General features: G+C 43.0%; 1 protein-coding gene across 1 annotated transcript in view; it reads right to left on the bottom strand.

Annotated features, from left to right (window-relative positions):
- SEMA3E (semaphorin 3E) overlaps positions 1 to 23,883 on the bottom strand; it is a 218,527-nt gene extending 194,644 nt beyond the window's left edge. The window contains exon 1 of the mRNA XM_065404326.1: positions 23,763 to 23,883. Coding sequence (XP_065260398.1) covers positions 23,763 to 23,877 — 115 coding nt within the window. The 5' untranslated portion in view covers positions 23,878 to 23,883. The remainder of the gene's footprint in view (positions 1 to 23,762) is intronic.
- Between the last annotated feature and the right edge of the window lie 2,524 nt (positions 23,884 to 26,407).

Genomic DNA, 26,407 nt, shown 5'->3' with positions numbered 1-26,407 from the left:
GCAATAACCAGGATTCTCTGAAAAGTCTAGCTGATGATTTAAAACAGAAACCGAGCACGCACAGTGCCGCTCAATCTCTGCAAAGCAAAATGGACAAGCTGGAAGCTGCTTTTCTTTACAGCTCTTGAAACACAGTTCTACAGAGATTTCAGTCAATAGGTAATGCTCTTCAGGCTACTGAGCTAGACCTCATTACTGCTGTGAAATTGGTGGGCTTCCTGAAGGAATTTGTGGCAGACCTACAGGAATAATTTAACAGCTATGAAACAGCAGCTAAAATAATAAAAAATGGAGTTTCTCAATGTAAGAGTAAAAAGAGCTAAAGCGGAAAAAAACCTCAGTGAATCTGAGGAGCTGAACTACATGTTGGCAGGGCAAGATAAATTTTGAATTGAGGTTTTCAACATTATGACTGAAAAAACTGTCACAACGCTGCAACATAGGGCTGAGCTACACTACCACTTAGGTCCATGTAACTTATGTAGCTATGGGGTGTGAATAAGATACCTCCCGTGCAATGTAAGTTACCACAACTTAAACGTTGTTCACACACGTCGGTAGGTGATGCTCTCCTGCCGACATAGCTTCAGCATCTCAAGGAGGTGAAGTTATTATATCAATGGGAGAGTGCTCTCCTGTTGACCTAGCGTGTCTTCATCAGACGCACTACAGCGGTGCAGCTGCATTGGTGTAACTGCGTCGATGCGGTGTGGTAGTGTAGATTTGCCCATAGTTATGAAGCATATAATGAAGTGTGTGCCCACTTTGGATTTTTTACTAATTTTAGTGGGCTGTCTGCATGCAAAATGCGTGCTTCTGCTGCTAAACTACAAGAGAAATATCACATGAATTTATAGGAGGATTCTGTAGATGAATTGGTTCAATTTAGACTGTATGTAAGAGATAAGAACAACAAATCTCCGAATAACTTGCTTCACCTTTTGCATTTCCCAATGTAGATATTGCATTATGAATTTTTTGGACACTGCCAGTAACTAATGCTGGAGGCGAATGCTCATTTACAAAATTGGCCCTAATCAAAGATTGATTCAGGTCAAGTATGGATCAGCTAAGATTGAATAATTTGACATCAATGTCAACTGAGTGTAATTTGTTTCACCAGCTGGATTTCAGTGACCTCACTGAAGACTTTTCGGCCACAAAGAGTGGGAAGAAAATGAGCTATTCTAAGGTAATAATTAGGGCTGTCGATTAATCGCAGTTAACACGTGCGATTAACTCAAAAAATTAATCGTGATTAATCGCAGTTTTAATTGCACTGTTAAACGGTATCTCTGTGATCGGAATGGAAAGTGCCAAAATGATGTGGCAAAGGCAGGAGAGGTAATTCCACACCATCTAAAAACAGCAAGTGTCTGCTGGGGAAAATCTGTTTGCAGGAGAAAATCCCTCTCTTCAGGGTTTTATTCATTTACTATATTGTCCGTGACCATTGCATTATTGTAAAGATACACCTCTACCCCGATATAACGCGACCCGATATAACACGAATTCGGATATAACGTGGTAAAGCAGCGCTCTGGGGGGGCAGGGCTGAGCGCTCTGGCGGATCAAAGCAAATTCGATATAACGTGGTTTCACCTATAACGCGGTAAGATTTTTTGGCTCCCGAGGACAGCGTTATATCGGGGTAGAGGTGTACAACAAGAAATCCATAGATATTTATTTTTAGTTTTCACAAAAGAGGCATGATGCTTAAAACTAATATATAAGAAAATATCTTCAGCCTAATGTATATTAGTCAGTGATAAACTGGATTCTCTAAGTATGTCTGCTGCACTGTGCCCTACCTATGAAACAGATTATATAGTTTGTGATTTACATGGGAACTTGGGCAGAGGTGAAAGCACTGTTAGAGCACTGATGACAGATCATCTATCTGGCTCCTACTACAGCAGTTAAACCTTGGATGAAATTTATTCACCGGAGCAAGTTTCCCAGCAGTGCACAGGGAGAAGTGAGGACAGGAATGGAGAAGATGAATACCTGCCAAAGTAAAGGTGGCTTGGTTCTTTTGTGAGCCAAAGCAAGCTCTGCTCTTATTTATTTAATTTTTAATGACCGTCTCCTGTTGGTGCCTTGGTAATCTCTCTTGAAGCCTATTTGTTCCATTTGCTGTGCCTGAATGAATCAGGGTGACTTTTAGTAGCACCTTCTGTTTTAATTTGTAAATTGCTTTGACATCCTTGGATGAAAGAAGTGGTGAAAGAATGTTACAGGGTTTTCCCATGCCTTTCTGCAACTGCTATCATCCCAGATAAGAGGGTAGATGTGTAAATAACAACACTTTACACTTAACATGGCTCCTTTCATCCAAGGATGTCAAAGCAATTGACAAGTTTAAGCCTCAGGAGACCCATGTGAGGTATTACACCTATTTTACAAATGAATAAACTAAGCCATTCATGCTATGTTTCTACACTTAAACTTGGGCCCCGGGTGGGAGTTGAGGGGGAGAGTGTTCACCCATCACTAATTCACTTCCCCAAGAGGCAGTAGCTAGGTCAACTGAATAATTCTTCCACTGACCTAGCGCAGTCTGCATAGGAGATTTGATCGGTTTAACTACGTTGCTCAAGGGTGTGGGTCAACCTAACGTTTTAGTGTAGACTTGGCCTAAGGCAATAATTTTGAGTTGGTCTTAACAGCTACTTTGTAGCAGAGCTGAGAACGGAACACTAGGGAAGTCTCTGACAATCTATCTAAGGTACTTCAATTATCATAGTAGCTGAACACCTCACAATTTTAAAATGTATTTAACCTCACAACGCCCCCTGTGAAGTAGGGAAGTTCTGAGAGCTAGTCTACACTTGAAACACTACAGCTGCAGCACAGCAGCTTCGCTGCCATAGCACTTCAGTGTAGACATTCACTACAGTGATGGGAGGGGCAGTAGCTAGGTCCACAGAAGAATTCTTCAATCAACCTAGTGCTGCCTACACCAGGAGTTTGGTCAGGTTAACTGCCTTGCTCAGGGTGTGTGGATGTTTCACATGGCTGAGCAATGTAGCTGGGTTGACTTAACTTTTCAGTGTAAACCTGGCCTGAGTAACTTGCCTACTGTTACACACAGGAAGCCTGAGGCACAGCAAGGAAATGAACCCAGGTCTTGCAAGTCCCAGGCCAGCACCCTAACCACTGGACCATCCCAACTCCCAGGTCACTGCTCCAATCTCTAGACTACACTGCTTCATCTGTACAAGCAGGATGGGGTCAATCCAGCAGGATATTGAACAAGGTGCACAGTAATGTAGAGGTACTGAGTATATTTGGTCAAATTCCAGCAGTGGCTCAGCATGCTGTACATCCGGCTGTATGCTACTGAATGGGGCTTGCTGTTGCTTAGTATCCTACCTAAAGCCATAGGACGGATTAGCACCCAAATGGACATTCCTGTGGGTAGAGCTGGGAAGAGTGTTAGAAGTTGGATAAGCATGAAGTCATATTGGCCTAAAAAGAGCCCACTCTCGTTCCAACTGAGTTCAATGGAAGTTTTTGTCTCTGAAAGCAGTGGTGGTAGGGCTAAGGTTCAAAGGGTCCTCGTAAAATTTTCAGTGGTTGTAAAATGAAGACCAGAGATACTGCAAGTCCCGCATTCAGTGATTCCTTCAGTAAGCATGGTAAGCAGGAGGAAGATATAGCCATCCTGGAGCTGCAAATGTTTGATAATTCTTTATACTGCTATATATTCATAAATTTTACCAATAAATACACTGATATCTGATGTGCCACTTAACTACATAGTTTTGATAGTAAGTAATTAAGCAAGCTGTCCCTGTGAAAATCCCAACCCAAAGTCATACTGGAAGTTTATTGTAAAACCAGGAATCAAACCTAGATTAACCAAATTCCAGTCCAGTCTCTATATACAGGGAAAACTTCGTGGGTGAAATCCTGGCCCTGTTGAAATCAGTGGCAAAACTCTCACTGATTTCAAGAAGGCCAGGATTTCACTCCTTGCAAGTAATATCTTGATGTAAGTAATTTATTTATAATTGCACTCAGTAGTGTTACAGCGATATCCCAACTTCAGGGACTGTCAGTTCAGTTCTCTGGTGTTCATCTCCACCCCCAACATAGATATACATCACTACAAGGTGTTGCTCTTCAAAAGCAAAACAGAGAGGTGTTCAAATTAGGATTTAAACAGTCTTGTACAAGTGGTGTTCAATCAACAATGCTGAAGCAAAGCTCAGCGCTTGCCATGCCAGCTTCCCAACTCCCACTCTCCCCTTACCGCATTCCGTAGTTTTCTCTATTCATACAGATAAATCCGTATCAAATGAGTAGAACAAAGAGTTACAGGCCTGATTATATCTCCAGTGAAAGCAATTTCAAAACTCTGAGACACCAACAGAAACAGGTTGTTATTCCATGTTGTTGTAATACAGTTACGACAAGTATGGAACCTCCTCTGAATATTTTAACAACTAATCTCTGTCATCCAAATCACAATGCCTGGTGACACCAGACCTTATAGACTGAAGAGCAACATTCTAATAAAAACCAAACCTCTGGGACAAAGTGCATATGAGAATCTAAGCCCTGGTCTACACTACAGACTTAGGTCGAGATAAGGCAGCTTACATCGACCTAACTCTGTAAGTGTCTACACTAAAATGCAGCTCCGACCGATGTAACTCACCCACTACACTGACTTAACTCCACCTCTGTGAGAAGCGTAGCACTTAAGTCGATGTAGTTTGGTCGACGCAGTGTCAGTGTAGACACTGCATTGCTTACATCGACTATTACTGCCTTTCAGAAACCATCCCAAAATGCCCCACTGTGACAATTAATTTGGTGCAGACGCTCCTGGTGTGGATGAGCACCACCGACACAAGGAGTGTAGGGTGGACATGCAAAGGCAATTTAATCACTGCTGTGGTTGTAAGTAGACATAACTTAGGTCAACTTAATTTTGTAGTGTAGACTTGTCCTAAGTCTTCAGAAACCTCCCATCATTTTTCAAACTAAATACTCACACACCTCAGCAAAATACCTCGACCAAGCCGTAGGACTACAGTCATCAATATAATTTGTGACTAACTTGGAAAACAAACTCCAAACAAACTTTCATCATAGGCTTGATATCTACTTTCTCCGAGTTATAATATTATATTATTATAAAGTTATAAAATTACTTTATAAGTTGTGTTTATGCCACCCTAGACACAAGATATGCTGAGACATGATGTCTTCAAACAAACCCTTCGGCATTCCCTTTGGATCCTGCAACATACCCAGTCATCATTGTGGGGCACCAATGTATGCCAATTGGCTTGCTATCCCATAACAGTTCTAATTTACACAATATTTCCATATCATTACAAAATTCTTGGCACACTCTATGAGCAGTCTTGCAAGCATGTATACACCCTATCAGTTATTACTTTCAAATCCTCATTAGGCCTCAGACGTGCTTTCAGGTAAGTATTTGTCATTAACCAGGCATATGCTACACTTCTAAGAGCACAGAGGCTTGATCTGACAGCTTACATGTTGTCCCACAGTATGTACCCTCCAGCAGTGAGCTTCTTTTGTAAAGTTATTTGCTGCATTTTTGTAACATTGAAAAGAGCTATTCCAATGTAGTTGAAAGGGGCTCTTCCAGAGTTAGAAAAGTAAAGGGCACATGTTTAAACAGCACAATAATAAAATAATTCAAAATAATAAATCACAAGTATAGCTCCTTGCACTCATAGACCTTGGAACGCTCTATAAAGTAATCTGAGAAGCATGTCCAGTGAGGTCTGCCTTTCATATGATATAGAGGCATGGAGAAATGTTGCTCTTATGGCCTTGCAGGATCAGACTCTAAATGAGTAAGCCAGGTTTATATTCAGGGAAGGAGAGAAGCAAGGGAACCTGTTGGCTGTTCCTCCTTTCATGGAAACTCTCAGGAATTTTGCCATTGCCATTAATGACAGCAGAATGAGGCCTCAGCACAATTTCTAGATTAAATGTTTGACATATCACATGGCTAGACTGTAAAAAGGTAAGCTCTGTCCTCAAAGCCACTTTTAGAGAAACAATCACCCTTTTTGGCAATTATTTATTTGTTATTCTCAACAACATGAACCATTTTAAATCCCAAAAATGCAAGTAGTTAAGAAATGCAATACAAAGTTGTCAGGGTGTAGCATTCTTCAGTACAACTGCAAACATTCATTTACTGGGAACCACTTTTTTAAAAAACTGCACTTTGGAATTAGTAAAACACTCTCTGTATTGTAATGTGTCATTGTGCAAAACAATACACTAATCAACAGGTTGATGCAACCTATCACCCTGTGATGGGGTGTTCACCCCACACCTCCCCTACAGGGGTTGTGTAGGACAGGAGTAGGCAGGGCTGGTAGAAAGAGGTGGAGGTCTGCAGTCACTCTCTGGGCATAGTTAGGAGAGAAGGAAGAAACCTGGGGGGGAGGAGGGGAAAGGGGCAGAAGCCCTGGGATCCTGAGCCCAAGGAAGGGGTTTACATAGATAGGTGGTGGAGAAGAAAGCCTGCAGAGGGCAAATAGGAAAACACTCATGGAAATGGTAGACTTTGGCTGCTGATTTTAGGATTCCTGGGCTGGAACCTGGAGTAGCAAGTGGGTCTGAGGTCCCTACCGGACACTGGGGAAGTGCTATTGACTTGAATCAGAAGAATGCCAGAGACCACAGATAGACAGTTTGTCCAGTGGGACTTTGATGCCCCAGAAGGGAAGGACTATAGTGACCTGGCCAAAGGGGCCAAGCCAGGAAGAAGGAGCATCCTGAGTCCATAGAGACCAAGGGGGTGAGCAACCGAAGGAGGTGGTGCCAACTAATCCCTCCAAACATGAGTGAGCCTGTTACACACTGTGACAGACCCAGACCAGTGGGGTACAGGAGTCTGGTAGAGGGCAAATATACTGGTCACTGGATGAGTAGTTTTCTGTTCCCTGAGTGACCAGAGCAGGGGCTGCACTAGAGCAATCAGGAACCTGCTAGAACCAGTTAAGGCAGGCAAGCTAATTAGGACACCTGGAGGCAATTAAGAAGAAGCTTCTAGAAACAATTAAGGCAGGCTAATCAGGGCACCTGGGTTTTAAAAAGGAGCTCACTTCAGTTTGTGGGGGGAGTGTGAGGACTGAGGAGCACAAGCGTTATCAGACACCAGGAGGAAGGTCCTGTGGTGAGAATAAGGAAGGTGTTTGGAGGAGGCCATGGGGAAGTAGCCCAGGGAGTTGTAGCTGTCATGCAGCTGTTACAGGAGGCACTATAGACAGCTGCAGGGCCCTGGGCTGGAACCCGCAGTAGAGGGTGGGCCCGGGTTCCCCCCAAACCTCCCAATTGACCTGGACTGTGGGTTCTTCCAGAGGGGAAGGTCTCTGGGCTGTTCCCCAACCCACATGGTGAATCTCTGAGGCAAGAAAATCCACCAATAAGCGCAGGACCCACCAAAATAGAAGAGGAACTTTGTCACACTGGTGTCAGCGGTGGGATCTTGGGGTGCACAGCGCGGCGGAAGAAGGAGGGTGATTTAAACAAAAAACAAAACAAAAAAAGGGAGAGGGTTTATTTTTTTTCACCACAATGGATGACGTAGTGCGGGCACTGATACAAGCTACGGCGGCCCAGCAGGAGGCTACCCGTGTCCAGGCAGCCGCCCAACAGGAGGCAGTGCGGCTGCTGCAAGAGACTAATCGCCTGCTGATGGACCAGGCTGCTCAAGACCGAGCTATGTTGCGGGAACTGGTAAAAAAGGTAAAGTCCCTTACAGAGCTGAATCGAGCCATGATGGGACGCGGCTCATACGGGCCAGCCATTGGCTGCAGAAAATGACACGGGAGGATGATGTAGAGGCATACCTTCTGGCCTTTGAGAGGACAGCCCTACGGGAGGCCTGGCTTCGAGATCAGTGGTCTGGCATCCTTGCCCCATTCCTGTGTGGGGAGGCGCAGAAGGCCTACCATGATCTGCCTGAAGAGGCTGTGGCAGACTACCCCCAGCTGAAAGCAGAGATCCTGGCCAGATCTGGGGTAATGACAGCAGTGCGGGCCCAGCAGTATCACGGTTGGAGGTACCAGGAAGACAAAACCCCGCGGTCCCAATTGTATGACCTCATCCATCTCGCACGAAAGTGCTTGCAAACAGAGTCCCGGAGTCCGGAAGAGATACTAGCGGTTCTGGTCATCGACCGATACATGAGGGGACTACCACCAGACCTTCGTGCCTGGGTAAGCCAGAATGAACCCTCCACCTATGATGAGGTTGTCGCCCTGGTAGAGAGGCGAAGGACAGCGAGGGAGCTGACCCGACCAGTTAAGGAAGAGGCACCCCGGGTTAAACTAGCAGCACCAAGCCCTAAAGTTCAGGTGACTGGGCCACCAGGAGGGCCCAGGTGGAAAAAGAGAGAGGCTGAAGGCCCATTAGAGGCCACAAAGAGTCGGAGCACTGAGGGAGAAGAGGATCGTGATGTTAGACTGCCCAAACCAAGAGACCGGGGAACGCCTAGGGCTCCATACAGATGTTATGCCTGCGGGGAGTGGGGACACATAGCTGCACAGTGTCCCAATGCTGAGGAGCCTATGCAGTGTAACCTGGGGAACTGGGCAGATCCATGCTCCCTAATCCACCTTGTGGGGGTCTCACTAACCCCACATATGTATACCAGACCAGTGAAACTAAATGGGGTAGGGACCACGGCACTGGTTGATTCGGGGAGTGCTATCACACTTATCTCACGGAAGCTCGTGAAGCGTAGTCAGCTGCTGCAGGCTAAACGTACGGGGATAACATGTGTCCATGGGACAGTTAGGCTAGGTCTACACTACAGCGGGGGGTCGACCTAAGATACGCAACTTCAGCTACGTGAATAGCGTAGCTATTGCCGCGGTGGATTTCCGGAGTCGACGGTAGAGCCATCAGGGATCGATTTTATCGCGTCTTCACTAGACGCGGTAAGTCGATCCCCGATAGACCGATTGCTACCCCCCGGATCGGCGGGTAGTGAAGACGTGCCCTTAGTTACTACCCCACCATCCCAGTAAAAATCGAGATCCAAGGGAACACTACTGAGGTAGCAGCAGGTGTAGTCCCTAAACTCCCATACCCGGTGCTCATAGGGAGGGACTTCCCAGGGTTTGGAAACTTACTCCCAGTAGGGGGATTGGAGAAAATGGGGACCCTAAAATTGATGAGGCATCCACAGCAGACTGTCAACCCCCAATCTTCTCTGAAATATCCCCAGATTTGTTCTCCACTCCCAGACAGGGTAGAAAGACAAAAAGGGAAAGAAGGGCAGCTAAGGCCTTGGGAACCCGAATACTGACCCAAAGCCAGAGGGTCACTCTTGTAGGTAGGCGGACCCGCGCAGCTGAAAAGGAGGCCACGCAGAAGGGAGAAGCACCTGAGTCTGACCCCCACCCTAACGCTTCTGAACCAGTAGAGGCAACAGAGACTGGGCCCCTAGATCTTGGGCAGATTAGCCCCGGGAGAGGAAATTTTGGACGGGACCAGGCAGAAGACCCAAGGTATGACAACATTAGGAAGGAGGTGACTGAAATAGATGGGGTCCCCGTGGAAGGAAAAACCCAGGGACCAGGACCCTACTTCATAATGAAGAAGGATCTCTTATACCGGGTTGCACCAGTACAGGGGCAGAAGGTACAGCAGATCCTAGTACCTCAAAAACACCAGAACACTGTATTAAGGCTTGCTCATAGTCATCTTTTTGGGGGGCATTTGGGGGTAGAGAAGACTCTGGCACGAGTCCTACGATGGTTCTTCTGGCCTGGAGTACATGAAGAAGTGCGGAGGTACTGTGCCTCCTGCCCGGAGTGTCAGCTGCACAGTCCCCGTCCCCACTTGAGGGCACCTTTAGTACCCCTTCCCATCATAGAGGTCCCCTTCGAGCGAATAGCCATGAACCTAGTGGGACCCCTGGAGAAGACGGCTCGGGGCCACCAATATATACTTGTTGTTTTGGACTATGCTACTCGCTACCCAGAAGCCGTCCCCCTGCGGAACAGGGCCTCTAAAACTATAGCCAAAGAGCTGGTGGGGATCTTTGCCCGAATGGGGCTACCGAAGGAGATATTAACCGACCAAGGAACCCCATTTATGTCAAAGCTAATGAAGGACCTCTGTACGCTGCTCCATATACATACCCTGAGAACTTCGGTCTACCATCCGCAGACTGATGGGTTGGTAGAAAGGTTTAACCGAACCCTCAAGGCTATGATAAGGAAGGTGGTAAGTCGGGATGGGAAGGATTGGGACACCCTACTACCCTACCTTATGTTCGCTATCCGGGAGGTACCACAGGCCTCAACTGGGTTTTCCCCCTTCGAGTTATTATACGGGCGTCACCCCCATGGCATACTAGAGATCTGGGAAGAGGAACCCAATGAGGGGAGAAATATAATAGAGCATGTAATGCAGATGCGAGACCAGATAGCCCGGGTTACCCCTATTGTACAGGAACATTTGGAGAAGGCACAGGAGGCCCAGCGAACCCATTACAATCACCAGGCAAAAGTGCGACAGTTCCAACCAGGAAATCGGGTTATGGTGTTGGTACCCACGGCAGAAAGCAAGCTTCTGGCCCAATGGCAGGGGCCCTATGAGGTGGTCGAACCCGTGGGGGAAGTAACCTACAAGGTGTGGCAGCCAGGACGCAGAAAACAAGAACAGATTTATCACGTTAACCTTCTGAAACCCTGGCATGCACAAGAGGCATGCACAACAGTCCAAAAAGACCTAACCCAGGAAAACAAGCCTTCCAAACAGGTGAGAGTGTCTCCAGATTTAACACCAAACCAGAAGAATGAGGTGTCTGAGATGATCTTCCGGAACCAAGATGTGTTCTCGACAAAACTGGATCGAACAACCGAGACATATCACCACATCGTCACGAACCCTGGGGCCAGAGTAACAATGAGGCCCTATCGGGTGCCAGCGGCAAAAAGGGAGGAAATAAAAGCAGAAGTAAAAAAAATGCTGGAGTTGGGGATCATCGAAGAATCCCATAGTCACTGGTCCAGACCAATCGTGCTGGTGCCCAAACCTGATGGCACCACAAGATTTTGCAACGACTTCCGGCGACTAAACGAAGTATCCCAGTTCGACGCGTACCCCATACCTCGCATAGATGAGCTAGTGGACCGTCTGGGTAATGCCTGGTACTTGACTACCCTAGACTTGACAAAGGGTACTGGCAGATTCCCCTTGCAGAAGACGCAAAGGAAAAGACTGCGTTCTCTACACCAGAGGGTCTTTTTCAATATACTGTCCTCCCTTTTGGACTACATGGGGCCCCAGCTACCTTCCAGCGCCTCATGGACAAGCTATTACGCCCGCATAACAGTTATGCTGCTGCCTACTTGGACGATGTGGTCATTCATACCCCAGACTGGGAAACCCACCTGGAGAAGGTGGAGGCAGTCCTCGATACCTTCAGGCGAGCTGGCCTTACAGCAAACCCTGCCAAGTGCGCTGTAGGGTTTACAGAGGCCAAATATCTTGGCTACATTGTGGGAAAAGGTCTGGTAAAACCCCAAGTGAACAAGTTAGAGGCCATCCAAAATTGGCCCCGACCAAGTCGCAAGAAACAAGTCCGGGCGTTCCTAGGTGTGGTGGGGTATTACCGACGATTTATCCCCCACTTTGCCACAAGGGCAAGCCCCGACAGACCTAGTGACAGCCTGTGGACCTGATCTGGTGAGATGGTCTGACGCCGCAAAGGAAGCATTCACAGACCTATGGACTGCCCTCTGCAATAACCCCGTACTGATAAACTCCTTGGTGAAATCAAGGGCTATCCTGCAGACGGATGCATCGGAAGTAGGGTTTGGGGCCGTTCTATCACAGATGGTCGGGGAGGAGGAACACCCAATTCTATACCTCAGTCGGAAACTCCTTCCAAGGGAACAAAAATATGCAGTGATGGAGAGAGAATGCCTCACTGTAAAATGGGCCATGGAAACATTGCGCTACTACCTGCTCGGGCGCAGATTTGTCCTCGTGACCGACCATGCCCCTCTTCAATGGATGCAGCGGAACAAGGAGAAGAACACAAGGGTGACCAGATGGTTCTTATCCCTCCAACCTTTCCAGTTCCGTGTGCAACACAGAGCAGGGAGCCGTCATGGCAATGCCGATGGCTTGTCACGTGTGCACTGTCTGGCGTCCCAAGCTGCCCAACCCCTTGGCGTTGAGCAGGGGGGAGGGATATGTGACAGACCCAGACCAGTGGGGTACAGGAGTCTGGTAGAGGGCAAATATACTGGTCACTGGATGAGTAGTTTTCTGTTCCCTGAGTGACCAGAGCAGGGGCTGCACTAGAGTAATCAGGAACCTGCTAGAACCAGTTAAGGCAGGCAGGCTAATTAGGATACCTGGAGCCAATTAAGAAGAAGCTTCTAGAAACAATTAAGGCAGGCTAATCAGGGCACCTGGGTTTTAAAAAGGAGCTCACTTCAGTTTGTGGGGGGAGTGTGAGGAGCTGGGAGCAAGAGGCGCAAGGAGCTGAGAGTGAGAGTGTGTGCTGCTGGAGGACTGAGGAGCACAAGCGTTATCAGACACCAGGAGGAAGGTCCTGTGGTGAGAATAAGGAAGGTGTTTGGAGGAGGCCATGGGGAAGTAGCCCAGGGAGTTGTAGCTGTCATGCAGCTGTTACAGGAGGCACTATAGACAGCTGCAGGGCCCTGGGCTGGAACCCGCAGTAGAGGGCGGGCCCGGGTTCCCCCCAAACCTCCCAATTGACCTGGACTGTGGGTTCTTCCAGAAGGTAAGGTCTCTGGGCTGTTCCCCAACCCACATGGTGAATCTCTGAGGCAAGAAAATCCACCAATAAGCGCAGGACCCACCAAGATAGAGGAGGAACTTTGTCACAACACCCTCTTTACGTTTGTAGTGTTTCCTGAAAGTGGGTGCTCTTCCAGACTTCTGTATAACCTGAAAATATGCACAAGGACTTTGTAAGGCCTGAGATGAGGGAGCAGAGAAAGACACGACAGTGACAGATTGAACGACACACAAAGACACGCGACATCTCTGCAACAAAGACTTGTAACAGGCATGAGAGCCCTAAAAGGCAAGTATATTGCTTACCAGCTTACATCTTTCTGTGCTCAGCGAGAACAAGTATTTCCAAGCTTTGCATCACAACATTCTCAATCAGCTGAGCTGAATCATTTAATACACAAATGAGCAAGCTTATTTTCTTTTACTCTTGCTTATGCCACACACCCACCCACAGTAAAATACTTGGCTTAGTTGTAAATAAGAGTTGCAGGAGTTCTTGGCAACACTCACTAGCCTTTAGCTTTCCGGCTGCAACGTGACTTAAGTGATGATTTATCTTCAAGATAAGTACAGAATGGCCAGAAAGAGTACTGATATTAAATTTTGGTAACACTGTGTTGAGGACTAATAGCTAGGAAAAAACCTCAATGTATTGATACTGAAGTTTTGAGGATTACAATATTCTGCATTCATTTTAAATCATTCTCTTCAGCGAAGGTCAGCAAGATCAGCGTAAGAAATGGTCAGTCCTTCTGTGACATTTATTGTACGTCAACAAGTAAAATATGTTTACAGTTGCTCTCGCTTTTTTATTAAGCCTATTAAACAAATCTTTTGTATGTTACAAGTACAAGCTATACCCCTCCCCCCCTTATAAAACAAATTTAGCACCCGTAAGAAGCCCATTGTTCAACTTCCTAGGGAAGCTTAAATCCCTTCACAGTTTGAAGTCAACAGCCCTTTAGATAAAAATAAGCACAAAGGAGGTAAGTATAGAGTAGGTACATACAGAATCCTGAGTCTTCCTACACTTATATGACTTTCTTCCAAACATTAATTCTTTGGCTTAGAGAATTGTTTTATTAGCAGCTTGCCAAAAAAATCATTAGCATACCAGAGAGTTCCAATTAAGCCCCTCCTAAATCTGTTAGTAAATATTCTATTTGAGGATAAAGAAACAGAGACAAAGGATGAGACTCAGATGCTTCACGGAAGGAGTATACTGCCTGAAAACTGAAACATTTCAGTGCTGATGAAATTGAAATGTCAGCAACATAATTTCATAAGAATCATATACTCTATTCTTTTTTTCTTAACAGCTGCAGCCGGATCAGACTCCAAAGTGAACCATATATTGCCCTTCTCAGGATGCTGGCATATAATCAACATATTATTACAGTTGAGTGAATAAGTCCCATCAAATACTTTATTTCACTACATTTTCCCTGTTGTCTGCTGACAGATCAGGATTTTCTTGAATATATCAGTTTTCTAACCTTGCATTTACTCCATGGTTTGCTGTTAAATACTCAATCCAATAATTCAAACTATGCTGAGTTACAATTGGTCACATAAGTCATATGATATTGTTTCAAGTCCCCTGATTGAAAGTGTGTAACTCATAGTTAGGTTTCTGGTGTGAACGTTAACATAAAATAAACTTATAATGTGAGTTAAAACCTGTACTACCATAAGGTGCCTATGAAAAATAGGGTTTTTTGCACTTAGGAAACTCCAGAGTTTCCTCCAAGTTGAATGGTTAATAGGCTGATTCAGGCTTTATCTCATATGTCTTCTTACCTGTTCTCTTCCAGAAGCATTGAAAGTAGTTTCCCAACTAACATGTGCAGCCTGTGATAACTATCTTGAGTATTCTTCTTGATATTGGAGGTCCAAGTGTCACCATGCAATCTATCCATAACCAATGGTGGTCACATGTGTTAATCATGAAGTTCTTTGGAGATAAATAATACAGCAACTTTAGTATCTCAAAACAGGGTTTTTTGATAATATACCATGGTGTAAGGTTTTGTTTCACACTGACAGTCTTCCCCAATAGGTTTAAAACATGGAACACAAGCAGGTGATATTCCTACACACTGACTAACATTTCAGTTTGAAAAACAGCTCCACTGCACTCAAGGCCTAATCCAAAATCCATTAATGTCAACACAAAGACTCCTATTGACTTTAAATGGGCTTTAGATCAGAGTCCTAATTGACTTAATAAGTAGCAAAGGATGTTGCGTGTTGTATCTGTTCAGATAGGCAGCAAGGTGGATGAACTAGATCTCCAGCAAGTATCTGTTTTCACCTGAGCCTAATAAAAAGTAATTTAAGGATGAGTTAAAGTTTTCAGTCTATTTAGATTTCTCTTCTAGCTGTATGAGCTATGCAAACTTTACAGCTACTGCCTCCTATTCATAGTGAGTGCATCATACCAGCACCAGGAGAGGTTTGGCAGGAATTCGATGTTGTCATGTCTGAGGTTACAGACCACCTGCATATACTTGTACAGAAACTGTAAACAGATCTTTCACATCTAATCATATTTGTGAGGACCTACACATAGCCCATTAGTAAAAAAACCCACAAATCTCTGGTAGATTGTAAAAGAAACAACGGGATGGGCAAAGCATGTTGAGGTGATTTGCTCGCTCGGTGTAGTGAGGTTAAGCATTGAATCCAGATGCCCACTGATATGATGTAATTTAAATGACTTCTGAAAAGATCTAGTGGCAAAGGATCTTAGGGCAGAAGGATTCCTGAAGTGCACAAAGAGAGAACTTCCTCTCTCCTCTCTTAACCAACACCGTGACAAGAAATGATCAATTTCATCGCAAGTATTTTTGTTCAGATTTTTGATGATGGTAACGAAGATCAAAGATTTTCCTGAAAAGCAATCATCTGGTGGTATATTTCTGTGCTCCTTTTTTCTGTAAGGGCAAAATTCACTGTGAGTATTACAGAGCTGCTGGACAGAGAGATCCATCATGGTGAAATCTAATCACTTTATAGCTTCATTTTAACTACAGAAGTTCCTGAGGGGGGAAAAATTCAATTATGTAAGCCCACAACTGACTTGGTTAACAAGGTGAACTGCTCATAACTTTCCTCCTCCAGAGTGAGAATGTGTAACACAGAGGCAGATTGAAACAAGTGAGAGAGAGAGGGGAGAAAGGCATTTTCCAGAGTTAAATGCCAAAGGCATGGACACGATAGGCTGCTAACATTTTTCTTATTGAAACTCTGAATTAAGTGAATTATTAATTTTCAGAAAAGGGAATAATATTTTAATATGTCAGTGTATATAGAAGATCTGCTCAGTTCCCAAAACTCAATATTTATGCTGGTAACTTATTTCAATTTCTTTAAAACAAACACAGATCCATTTACTTCATTTTACAGAAACTTTTAACTGAAACTAAGCTCATAATGTAGTTAGTGTTTTTTTTGCAGCAGCATAAAATTTTCACCAGCTTTCTTCCTCAACTTTTTCTTTCATGTTGCCATCTTGGATCCTTAACTGGCTACTTAAGGGCAGAACAGATTATCTAATAAACACAACATTAAGAATAATGTATTCAAGTTAAATGGGTTTCAGCTGTAAAATAAAGATTTGCACCTTTTTACTTGCAGGGTCTGTTTTGTTTTGTTTTTTAAATGAATATTTTCTAATTAATGAGGGCTGCACTTTGTGGTTTCATGATCTTTGACTACTACAAGAAGAAAACCAGGACACCGGATTTAATAATATTTAGTATTCCCACCGCACAGTTTTACAATATTTATTGACCCAAAAGTTTCTCAAAAGTTTTGAAACAGATGCGTGGCCCTGCACAGCATACTGTAAATCACATAAATAATATTAATCCTGCATGTATTTAACTAAAATACAGCTTTCATTTCCAGAGGAATAATAACTCAGGCAATGTGTTTAAAAAAGTTTACAACAACAGATGGTGGTGGCTCTTTGAAAGCAGCGAGATAACTGATTAGAAACTTCAGATGACACCCAGTTCTCTAAAACAAAATCAACAAGCCAATTGAAGTTATACTGCAAGCTGTCTGCTTCAAGACAAACACCAATACAGTGTATCCCCTCAGAATTTTGCTGCAACAAAACCCACAAAAGCCTTTGTTAATAAGATGTAGTTATGAGAGGAGCTGGTGAGTTCTTTGCCACAAATTCCAGCTCTGGTGAACAAGCCCCTTTAGGCTCAGTTGGAAAAGCCTAAAAACCGCCATGGTTTCAGTGTAAGGAATCAGTTGTCTGATCAGTGGGAGACAGCAAAAAAGGAGAGAGAAAAAGAAACGAGCCTAAGACAAAAGAGCTCCTATCTGTATTTTTCCCCCCTAGGACATTTCTGTACTGACACTGAGTTCTATCTACCCTCAAGAATTTGGGTAAAGAGAAAGATAGAGAAAGACACAGACACAGATTGTTTCTAAACACTCATAATTCTGGTTATTAGTCTTTATTCGCAGCCACATTCCATAGAACTACAGCCATAATATAGTTCTTAATTTCCCAAACACTCAGAATTGCAGTGCTCTACATACATCATGTGTGGCGAAGAATCCAAGCGCAAAAAAGTAATGTATACCAATTCATGTCACGTACCTCTAAAGCACCAGATCCTCATCCAGTTGTAGCTCAGATCTGACCCAGAGCCTGAATAGGTAACTCTCTCATTGAGCCCTCTGAATAATTTCCATTTACTGTGATATTAATGAGAGAATAGGCCTCCATAGCAGATTGTAAGCAAACTGAGTTGGTTAGGATTAAGGCTACAATTTTTTCATGAAGGTCGCAGAAGTCATGGAATCCGTGACTTCCAGCGACCACCGTGAATTCAGCCCTGTTGGCTGGGAGCTACAGGGTCCCCGTGGCCAGAGATGCCAGGGGCCCCACGGAGTTCCCAGCTGCCATGGGCGGCAGGGCCGCAGCTCCTGGCCGCTCAGGCAGCAGGGTCCCCCTGCAGCTCCCAGCTGCCGCAGGGGGCAGGGGCCCCCTGAAGTTCCTGGCTGCCACGGGGGGGGCAGGGGACCTGGGAGCTCCAAGCTGTCACAGGCAGCAGGGGTACCCCAAAGCCCCCTGCTGCCACGGGCGGTGGGGGTTCCCCGGAGCTCTGAGCTGCCGAGGGCAGCAGGGCCCCAGAGTTCCAAGGTGCCACAGGCGTCCAGAGTCTTTCAAAGCTCCCAGCCGCTATGGGTGGTGGGATACCCCAGCGCTCTGAGCCAGGGGACCCTGGAGCTCCAAGTCCCCATAGGTGTGGCGGTGGGGGCCCCCAGAGCTCTGAGCAGCCCCTGCAGCTGCCCATCCTCCACAGGCAGCATGGGGACCCCGCAGCTGGGCTCCCCATTTTGTCAGGGATATTTTTAGTAAAAGTCAGGGACAGGTCACGGGCTTCCATGAATTTTTCTTTGTTGCCTGTGACCTGTCTGTGACTTTTACTAAAAATGTCTGTGACAAAATCTTAGCCTTAATTAGGATTCATGTGGCTCTACAATCATTTATTTGGAATATTGAGATGACCACTGTGCATTCATAAAGCAATTGGCATACTTACAATCATTAATGTTCATTTATCTAAAAACTGTCTCCCAGAATTTTGTTCTTCATTTTGCTGTATTCATTATTCTGCAGCTAAAAAGTTGCATCCATCCGGTCAGGAATCAGAAACAATACCATGTGATTCAGGTGTTCAGTCGCACACAGACAACATGAGTAGTCAACCGTGAACAGCAAAGTTTATGAGCAACCTATTCATCAAAATCGTTTGGTGAATGCTTGCAAATCCATTCTCAGAAATCAGGATTGTTTTTTCAAGTGAATCTCTGATAAAAGAAGGCAATGCATTCTGTGCGGCAGCAGCAGTCTTTGTGTCCGAGTCCATGACTGGGGCTCCTAGACAATTCCTAGACAATTCAAAGAAGAACCACAACAACAACTAACAAGATTTGAAATGAACAGTTTGAATGGTCCTAGCTTAGTGCAATGTTAAAGTTAATAGTTTGATCACACTTAGTAAAAAAAAATTTAAAAAAAAAATTCAAAGCTGAGGTCATCTAGGAAGTTATAATTGAAAATTGTTGCAGTGGCAATGCTGCCTCATTCGTAACTACAATGACAACAAACCAAATTTGTTAACAAATTACAACAGCCCTCAATGGTGATTAAACAGACCTAAAACCCAGAAATTAATCATATACATTAAAATTCACATATGGATGACATTCTTGTTTTCTGCCTCTCTTCAGTTCTTTCTCCTGTCCTTATTTGAAATTGTTTGTCCTTAGAGAAGAGCTTACTTCTTTTTTAGTCCAACTTTCTCCTTCTGCCTGCCTACAACTTCACTAAACTGCAGGAGGAATTAAGAACAGAAATAGGAAATAGAAATAGAAATTAGGAAGATGGGCTGAGGCGGAGGATGCCTTCAAATGCACATATACCCTCCACAGATCTGATTTATCAGAAGGGTAAAACCCACATATTGGATGAGTTCAGAGAAAAAGGAAGAAAAAGATCCGGGGATTGAGACGTGATTATCAGGAAAGATTAAAGGGGTAACTTTGTACAGCTTGGTTAAGGAGTGGCAAAGGAGCAAAATAAATACAAATATCTGAGAGGAGTTAGGTGATATGAGTAGGTGTAATAAGATGAAACTGAGAAGGAAATTTGGATGAAAAGCTGTCTGAATATCAGCAAAGTTTCCTGACAGAGATGCAGTAGGTTGTCAAACAGTTTCCCAAGGGAAGAGATGAAAGGTTCACCACTTGGCACATTTAATACCCAACCTGACAATCTGTTAATAATGTAAGGAGGAAACCTACATTTGCAGGGAAATGGACTAATGAGATAATATTTTTTCTCCACTCATCTCTAATTTCTGAGATTTCTTGAATTAGCTAGTGAAAATAAATGATGGGATGGATTCATGCACTGAACACAGTCAGATACAAAAACAATCTTTTTATTATTATTATACCAAAGCCTCCTTTGTTTACTCTGGCTAATTTTGGGTGGATTTCTCTACTTTTTTCTCTTTGCCAAACACAAAAATGCATTACCACAAAGCGTAGTTTAAAATGTATTGTAAATTGAATTTGTACACGGGTATCAAACATTTTCATGAAAGCTTTTGATCCAGATCCTGTTATCACGGCTGTGCAAGCTTTTAAATATAGACCCACCGTCCTCTGCAAAACCAGTCCTACTTCAACATGTAACGTAAATAGTTTCTGTTTAACATACAGTGTCTATTGATTCCACCTTAATTATGTCTTTCCCAGTGCTGAGAGTGCTAACTGTGGGATATTGGGAAAGAATTTTACCATCAGCCTATAAAGACTATTAGCTGAAACTTGGCTTCCATTAGCACCTCATTAGGCAGAGTCTGTATTATACATAAAATGAGCTAATGATTTTTATATCATTTTAAACGTAGCTGTCAACCTGTAACATACTAATGTAGAAACTTTATTTCTCTATAATAGTGAACACAGCAGTAATATATCTGTAACTCTACAAATCAGCATGAATCAATAGTTTGATGTAATAATGCACCCTAAGATGTTTATTGTTCATCATCAGATCCTGACCTTTAGGCAAAACTGTAGCACTGAAGAACATGAAACCAAGAACATTTTTCTAAATCCTGGTATAAATCTCCTGATAACTGAAAGGTGAATGGTTGGCTCAGGGAAATCATAATGGAAGAGGGAACATATTGTCACTGGTTCAAATTGGTTCAGACAATTAGTAACCAAAAGCTGCAAACATCCGATGGCTGTTGAGTTAACTATAACTCTGATTCTGTTCCCACTTAAGTCAGTGGTGAAACTCTCATTGACTTAAGTGGGAGCAAGAGCAGGTTCTGGGTAAACTGAACTGGTAGCCCCAGTTTCTTGCATACAGGTGCCCACCTTACTAAAAATCACCAATACAGTTTATATGAGGCTTGACAAATGTATTGGTAATTCAAGAATGTACTGCTACTGATGAACTGCCATGGAAGCTAATTAAGTGAGTAGGTGCTGATACACATGAGTAAGGGTTACACAATCTCTCCCTTAATTAGCATGGTGACTGTGCTATTCTCATCCACAAAGGTTACCCTAGTGCATCAGGAACTTGATATTGCTGCGCAGGGGTGTGAAAAGTTTGCACTGCCATTGGCCAGTCCTTGCCTGCTGTGTAGATAAAGGATCTCCTGCCTCACAGCTATTTCAAATGAGCCATTTTTGAAATTAAACTAAATATTAATAAGTTAAACTCCTTCCTTGATTTCTAGCTCATGGAAAATGTTTTAGATGTTTTGAAGTACAAATCTTTTTAAACAGATGAGTTAAAAATATGTTTGATTCTTGGGCATATACCTCATTGTACTACCTATCATACAGTTGTCCAAACTATCTATCATATAATCTTCCAAGTCCTGATTAGCCACAAACATACACAGTCACAAACAGGAGGAGTGTGAATAGCAAACGCAGTTCCATTAATCAGTGTCTGTTATAAATTTGTCTCTGCGCAGATTTTAAGGCTATTCCATACTATAACTATCCATATTGACTTTGTCACCTATCTCAAAATGGCGACTTACTCCAAAGCATAGGTTGGCTTTGTAAAGAGGACAAGTTATAATTTCATTATAATTACCCTATTGCCTGTTTGGTACACAGAGCAACAGCCCTCTGGAACTATAAAATTAGGATGGGAGACCCTCCTGCTATTCATATTTGGTTAGTGAATAGAGCAAGGACATTTAGTCATTGTCTTGCTCTTGAATGCTACATTCTTTTAGCTGGGAGAATTACAATAGCTGTTCCCAGGATGCAAACACGTATGACACTTCTAACCTTTGACTTTGAATATGCACACAGGAACCCAGCACAGTGTAACTTGTAAAATCAGTTGCAGTACATATATGTACCAAGTATAAGGTGGTGATAAGTGTGCTCATATCAGGGATCAGAGTCAATACAATAGGGCCAAATCTTTGTCACAGTAAAGTCATTGGAATCAGTGACAGCTGGCTTCAGTGGGGTCAAAATTTGGCCCTGAGTGAGAAACTGGTATTTTATAATCTATTTAAAAGCATCACAGAATTATGATGTGTTATGACCAAATTATTAGCTCTCTGAAAATGAAAGCAGCATGCAGTGAAATGCACATTGATTCTAACCAGTGGAAAAACAATTTACCCCACTAAGTGAGAGTAGAAACATTTAATACCTACAGAACCATCATGGGAAGCTTGCCAAAAGTGGCAGCTAATCCAGCGCCCTGTATTAACACAACAGTAGGACTATTTATCTCATTCACTGGGCCTTTTTCCTCTCCCCCACCCCATCACCACCAAGTAATATCTATGATACTTATAGTATTTCTAATTACACCTAACAAGAAATTGACACTCAAATATGTTGCTTCCAGAAGGGAGGGATTCCATAAAGCAGGATAAAGTCAACACTTATCAATAGTTGCTACTGTATTTTGAAAACCATATGTCAAAAAAAATAAGGTCTCCTGTATAAAACTAGGATCAATTCATTTCATTCATTGATGCTAATCACTGGTTCAATTACAAAACAGCTCCTTAAGACAAATCTTTCTTCCACTAAAAAGTGTTCCAAATGGTCTATAAAAGCAAAACCCACTTCTGTTAGCCCTCTAACAAGACATTCAGACCAATTATCCTATTCAGCTTTTCCTTTCTTTCTCCCATAACTGGTAATTCAGATTGCTATATAAAATACAATTAAATCCTGTTTAGTCTCATGCTAGTTTATACTCTGTACAAAGTGTACTTGTAGTCTGATGCTAATACATTTTTTAAAAATTACTATTATAACATATTTCATATTGATGAAGCTTAATTGTCTGTTTTAATAACTACAGTAATTTTTCTCAAGTATGTTTCCTTCTTCCTTCCCTCCTGCCTCCCCATCCTTGTTAGGTCAGCAAAGAAGAGAGTCACTTTCTTTTAATCTTTGTACAATAGGTAATATAAAAACATTTCTTATTGACAGATTATGGGCATATGATGCATACTCTGTCCTTTTAACTTCTTCTGCAACAACAATCTGGCTGCATATTTTCTAGTTATGTCATCTGTTAATGTGTGTGCTGCTGCAGAGAACTACAATTGCATGGAACTGCACAAGTATTTATGTAAAAAAGGCTCAAGCTGAAATAAAGAAACCTGTGAATGAATTTAAACCTATGCAACCCTACTACCCAGGTGCAAATGAGGGCATAATTTGGCTCATAGGATTTTATCTGGAATTAAGGAGGAGGGATTCAAACTTCAGGTGAACTGCAACTAAAATAAAGAGTCAAGAGTTTTATACCCACCCAGCTATTTCATGGCAAAATGACATTTATCTTTGGGCAATTCAGTCAATCTGAAAGCAGACTTATATTGGCAGTTAGTCATTTTAATTATAGTGTGATGACATTTGCTAGTTTAGAAGATGATTCATCAGGCTGCACAGGAATTCACCCACTATATACATAAGTTGGATCCACAGCAAAATGTATAAAACAGGCATTTAACTGCTTAGGACTTACCCGGTAGAAGACAGCATATCATAAACTATTCAGTGATCACATGTGTTATCTATTGCATTTCATCCTTGTTAGAGAACAATCTTCACAGAACATGGAGAATAATGACAGAGTGACTAGCTAGTTTAATGCACTCTAAGATGTAAAAGGCTATTGTAGTAGCCACTATGAATCAGTAGAAATGCTTTAAAATAAATATTGCTGTCTACAGCAAACTAAATTGCACCCTTTATTAAGCACAGGAAAAATCATTTATATTCATTTCTGAATAGGAATATTTCATTCTGTCAAGTGTTCAAATTCATCCGTGGTGTAGTAATTCCACTGAAGTGGTGGAGTTACAGCAAGGTTGAATTTGTCACAAAACCTAGCTGACATACTGACCTACCTTTATGTGACAGACGTAATCTTGGCAGCCTTGTATCTGTTGTATGACATCCGGTCGGTAACTCTAGTAACAAGCCATATAGTGCCAGGATTAAAAGGTCCTTAGTAGATGCCATGCTGCCCAAGATCAAATTCTTGTGCTTCTTCACTTAGTTGTTTTGTTTTTAAAAGCTTCAAGTTCCACTCTTGACTTTCCCAATGCAGCTAAGTCTTTTTCTGTTCAGTTTGTGAGGATCTCTATGGGAAATTCAGTTCTCATCAGAACAGCACACAGCTCCACATTGTCAGGCTGTGCAAATGTCATGTAAAAATATTCTCTCCCTGCGACAATTGTTTATAAACTGAGAGGACATTCCAAGGCGTTACTCTGCAGTGTTGTGTCTTGAGCTCTCTTCAGTAACTCTGCCAGTGGATTCAGGAAGAAGCTGTATTTTCAGTCCCTCCTGCTCAGCAATTCATTCGGGGGGGGGGAACCCTCCTCCTTGGTGCTCTTCAGAACTCAGTCCCTTGCTCCGACTTGCCAAACAGCTAGTTTTAATTCACCTTTCACCTTTGCTAATTAAAAACAAGAAGTGCCATTCCCTCCTGGAGTTGCAGGATCCACCCAGCAGGGATGCCAGGCTGTCAGCATGCTGTATTTACTGGGAAAGTTCAGGAAGGGTTGAGGCAATATACAATACTTGCTGCTTCTATGAATGTTTCTGATCCATGTGCTGTGCACTGATCCTTCCAGTTGCTTAACGATCTCTCATTCTCAGGCACCAGGATGGGGTCCAGGATTCCCTCTTCCCTTCCCTTTGGAAAAATATGTTTTAGAAAGTCATTTTAGTTGTTGTTCCCAGAACAATTAAAGAGCAGGATTCACCCTATCATTAACTGTTCAAATGTATCATAATTTAGACTAATTAAACAGCATGTTAATACACAGATCAGAATACAAATAAATATCCGTTTTGCATACTACCTTTTTATTTATTTATTGTTTTACCTCGCTTTTAAAGATACCTTGGTGAGTTCAGTTTCCCTTCAGATTATAATTTCTGTACCGTAAAATCCCACCATTATACTTACTTTACATATGATCTGTGATTCTGATCCCAAAGACATGTATATACATGAATAAAGCTGCTTATGCAAATAAGTGTTCGTAGGATCAGACACGTATATTACATGTATACACAAAGGGAATGTATTGTTTGGATGGTCTGATAAAGCAATATCAGGTCTTCAAATGCCCATCAGCCACCTCTTACACTGTAATCGAGAAAGCATAGAAAACTTTCACAATCTGTAATTAGAAAATATACCTGTGTCAAAAACAAAGCATTGATAACTAACGTGTGTCAGTTTACATCTGGAATACATTTATGAGGGAGTGTGCCTAGAGTGTGCCTTAGAGCAGAACACTGACCTCGATGTGCATGAGTTTACCATTTGCAAGATGGGTATTACAATACCTACCTCACAGAAGTATTAGCAAGCTCAGTCAATGGGCTGTGTACTTTAACTAACAAGGTGTTGTATATGGCGTGATCCAATGACCAAGATTAATGGAGAGACTCCAGTTAATTTCAACGGGCTTTGGCTGAGGTTCTGTACATTTGTATTAACTGTATTTGCATATTTCCTAATTAAAAGAATATCCGTAACAGAGTTTAAAATACTAGAGGACTCATTTTTCTCTCAAGTATAAAGTTAAGCCTAAAATTGCTGAAACATTGCAAATTTGGGATGATCAAAACAGCATTTTTACTCTAAGGCTTTTGAGGATCCCTGTATGGACAATGGAGCAGCCTTTAACTTAATGTATTATGATAAGTGCCCAAAGTTCTGGGTGCAGGTGTACAATATGAAAAACAAATCCATATGCTATGAGCCTCAAAACCTCAAAATTATCTTGCCATATTCTGTTCTGTTCTTCAGATTCTTATACCACACCCACTACTGTAAATGCTCAGTACCTCTGAAAAACTCAGGCCTCAGGACTCCCAGGTAGTACAGCCAAAAGTTAATGCACCAAATTAGATCCACTTTTGAAAATTTTATGGCTTCGCCCCTTTTTGCTTCCATTGCTTTAAACCTTAGTGGCTAGAAACTGTGGGCCAGATTCTGCATTAGCCCCAAATGGAGGGAGATGCACATTTGTGCAAAGAAAAGATGTGTACCTGAGCAAGTGGCAATTCCTCTGCCACCCAAAACTGTTTGTACTGTACACTGTAGATAGAGATGTACTATAGTAGTCGTTGTTTTTAAACATATAATGGCAATTATCAGAGTTTTAGCTCCAATAGAATCAGCAAGATCTGCCCAGCTAGCCTAATTTTTACCTTTTGGCCAGAGGATGAGGCTTTTTGATCTGAAATGAGACTCTCTAGCCTCTCAGAGTGGGCAGGGTCATTGCTTGAGGCCCTGCCCCCCTTCCCTTCCTGTCACTGCCCTCAGAGCCTCTCATGAGAAACTCTGAGGGAGCTTTGAGAAGATTGAGCCCCTAGCCAGGGAAGGAGACACAGCATTAGGCTCCTCACCACCAGAAGCTATGGCTGCTGCTGAGGAGAAAAGCTCAGCCTCTAGGTGAGGAACTGAGGCAGGAAAGGGGATAACTGAGGGCAGGGTGGATTTGATTTAAATCAAACTGATTTAAATCAC

Source organism: Emys orbicularis, chromosome 1, assembly GCF_028017835.1.
Source record: "Emys orbicularis isolate rEmyOrb1 chromosome 1, rEmyOrb1.hap1, whole genome shotgun sequence".
Classification (NCBI taxonomy): Eukaryota; Metazoa; Chordata; order Testudines; family Emydidae; genus Emys; species Emys orbicularis.
Note: the sequence above shows the minus strand (reverse complement) of the source record. Positions and strands in the feature narration are given on the sequence as shown.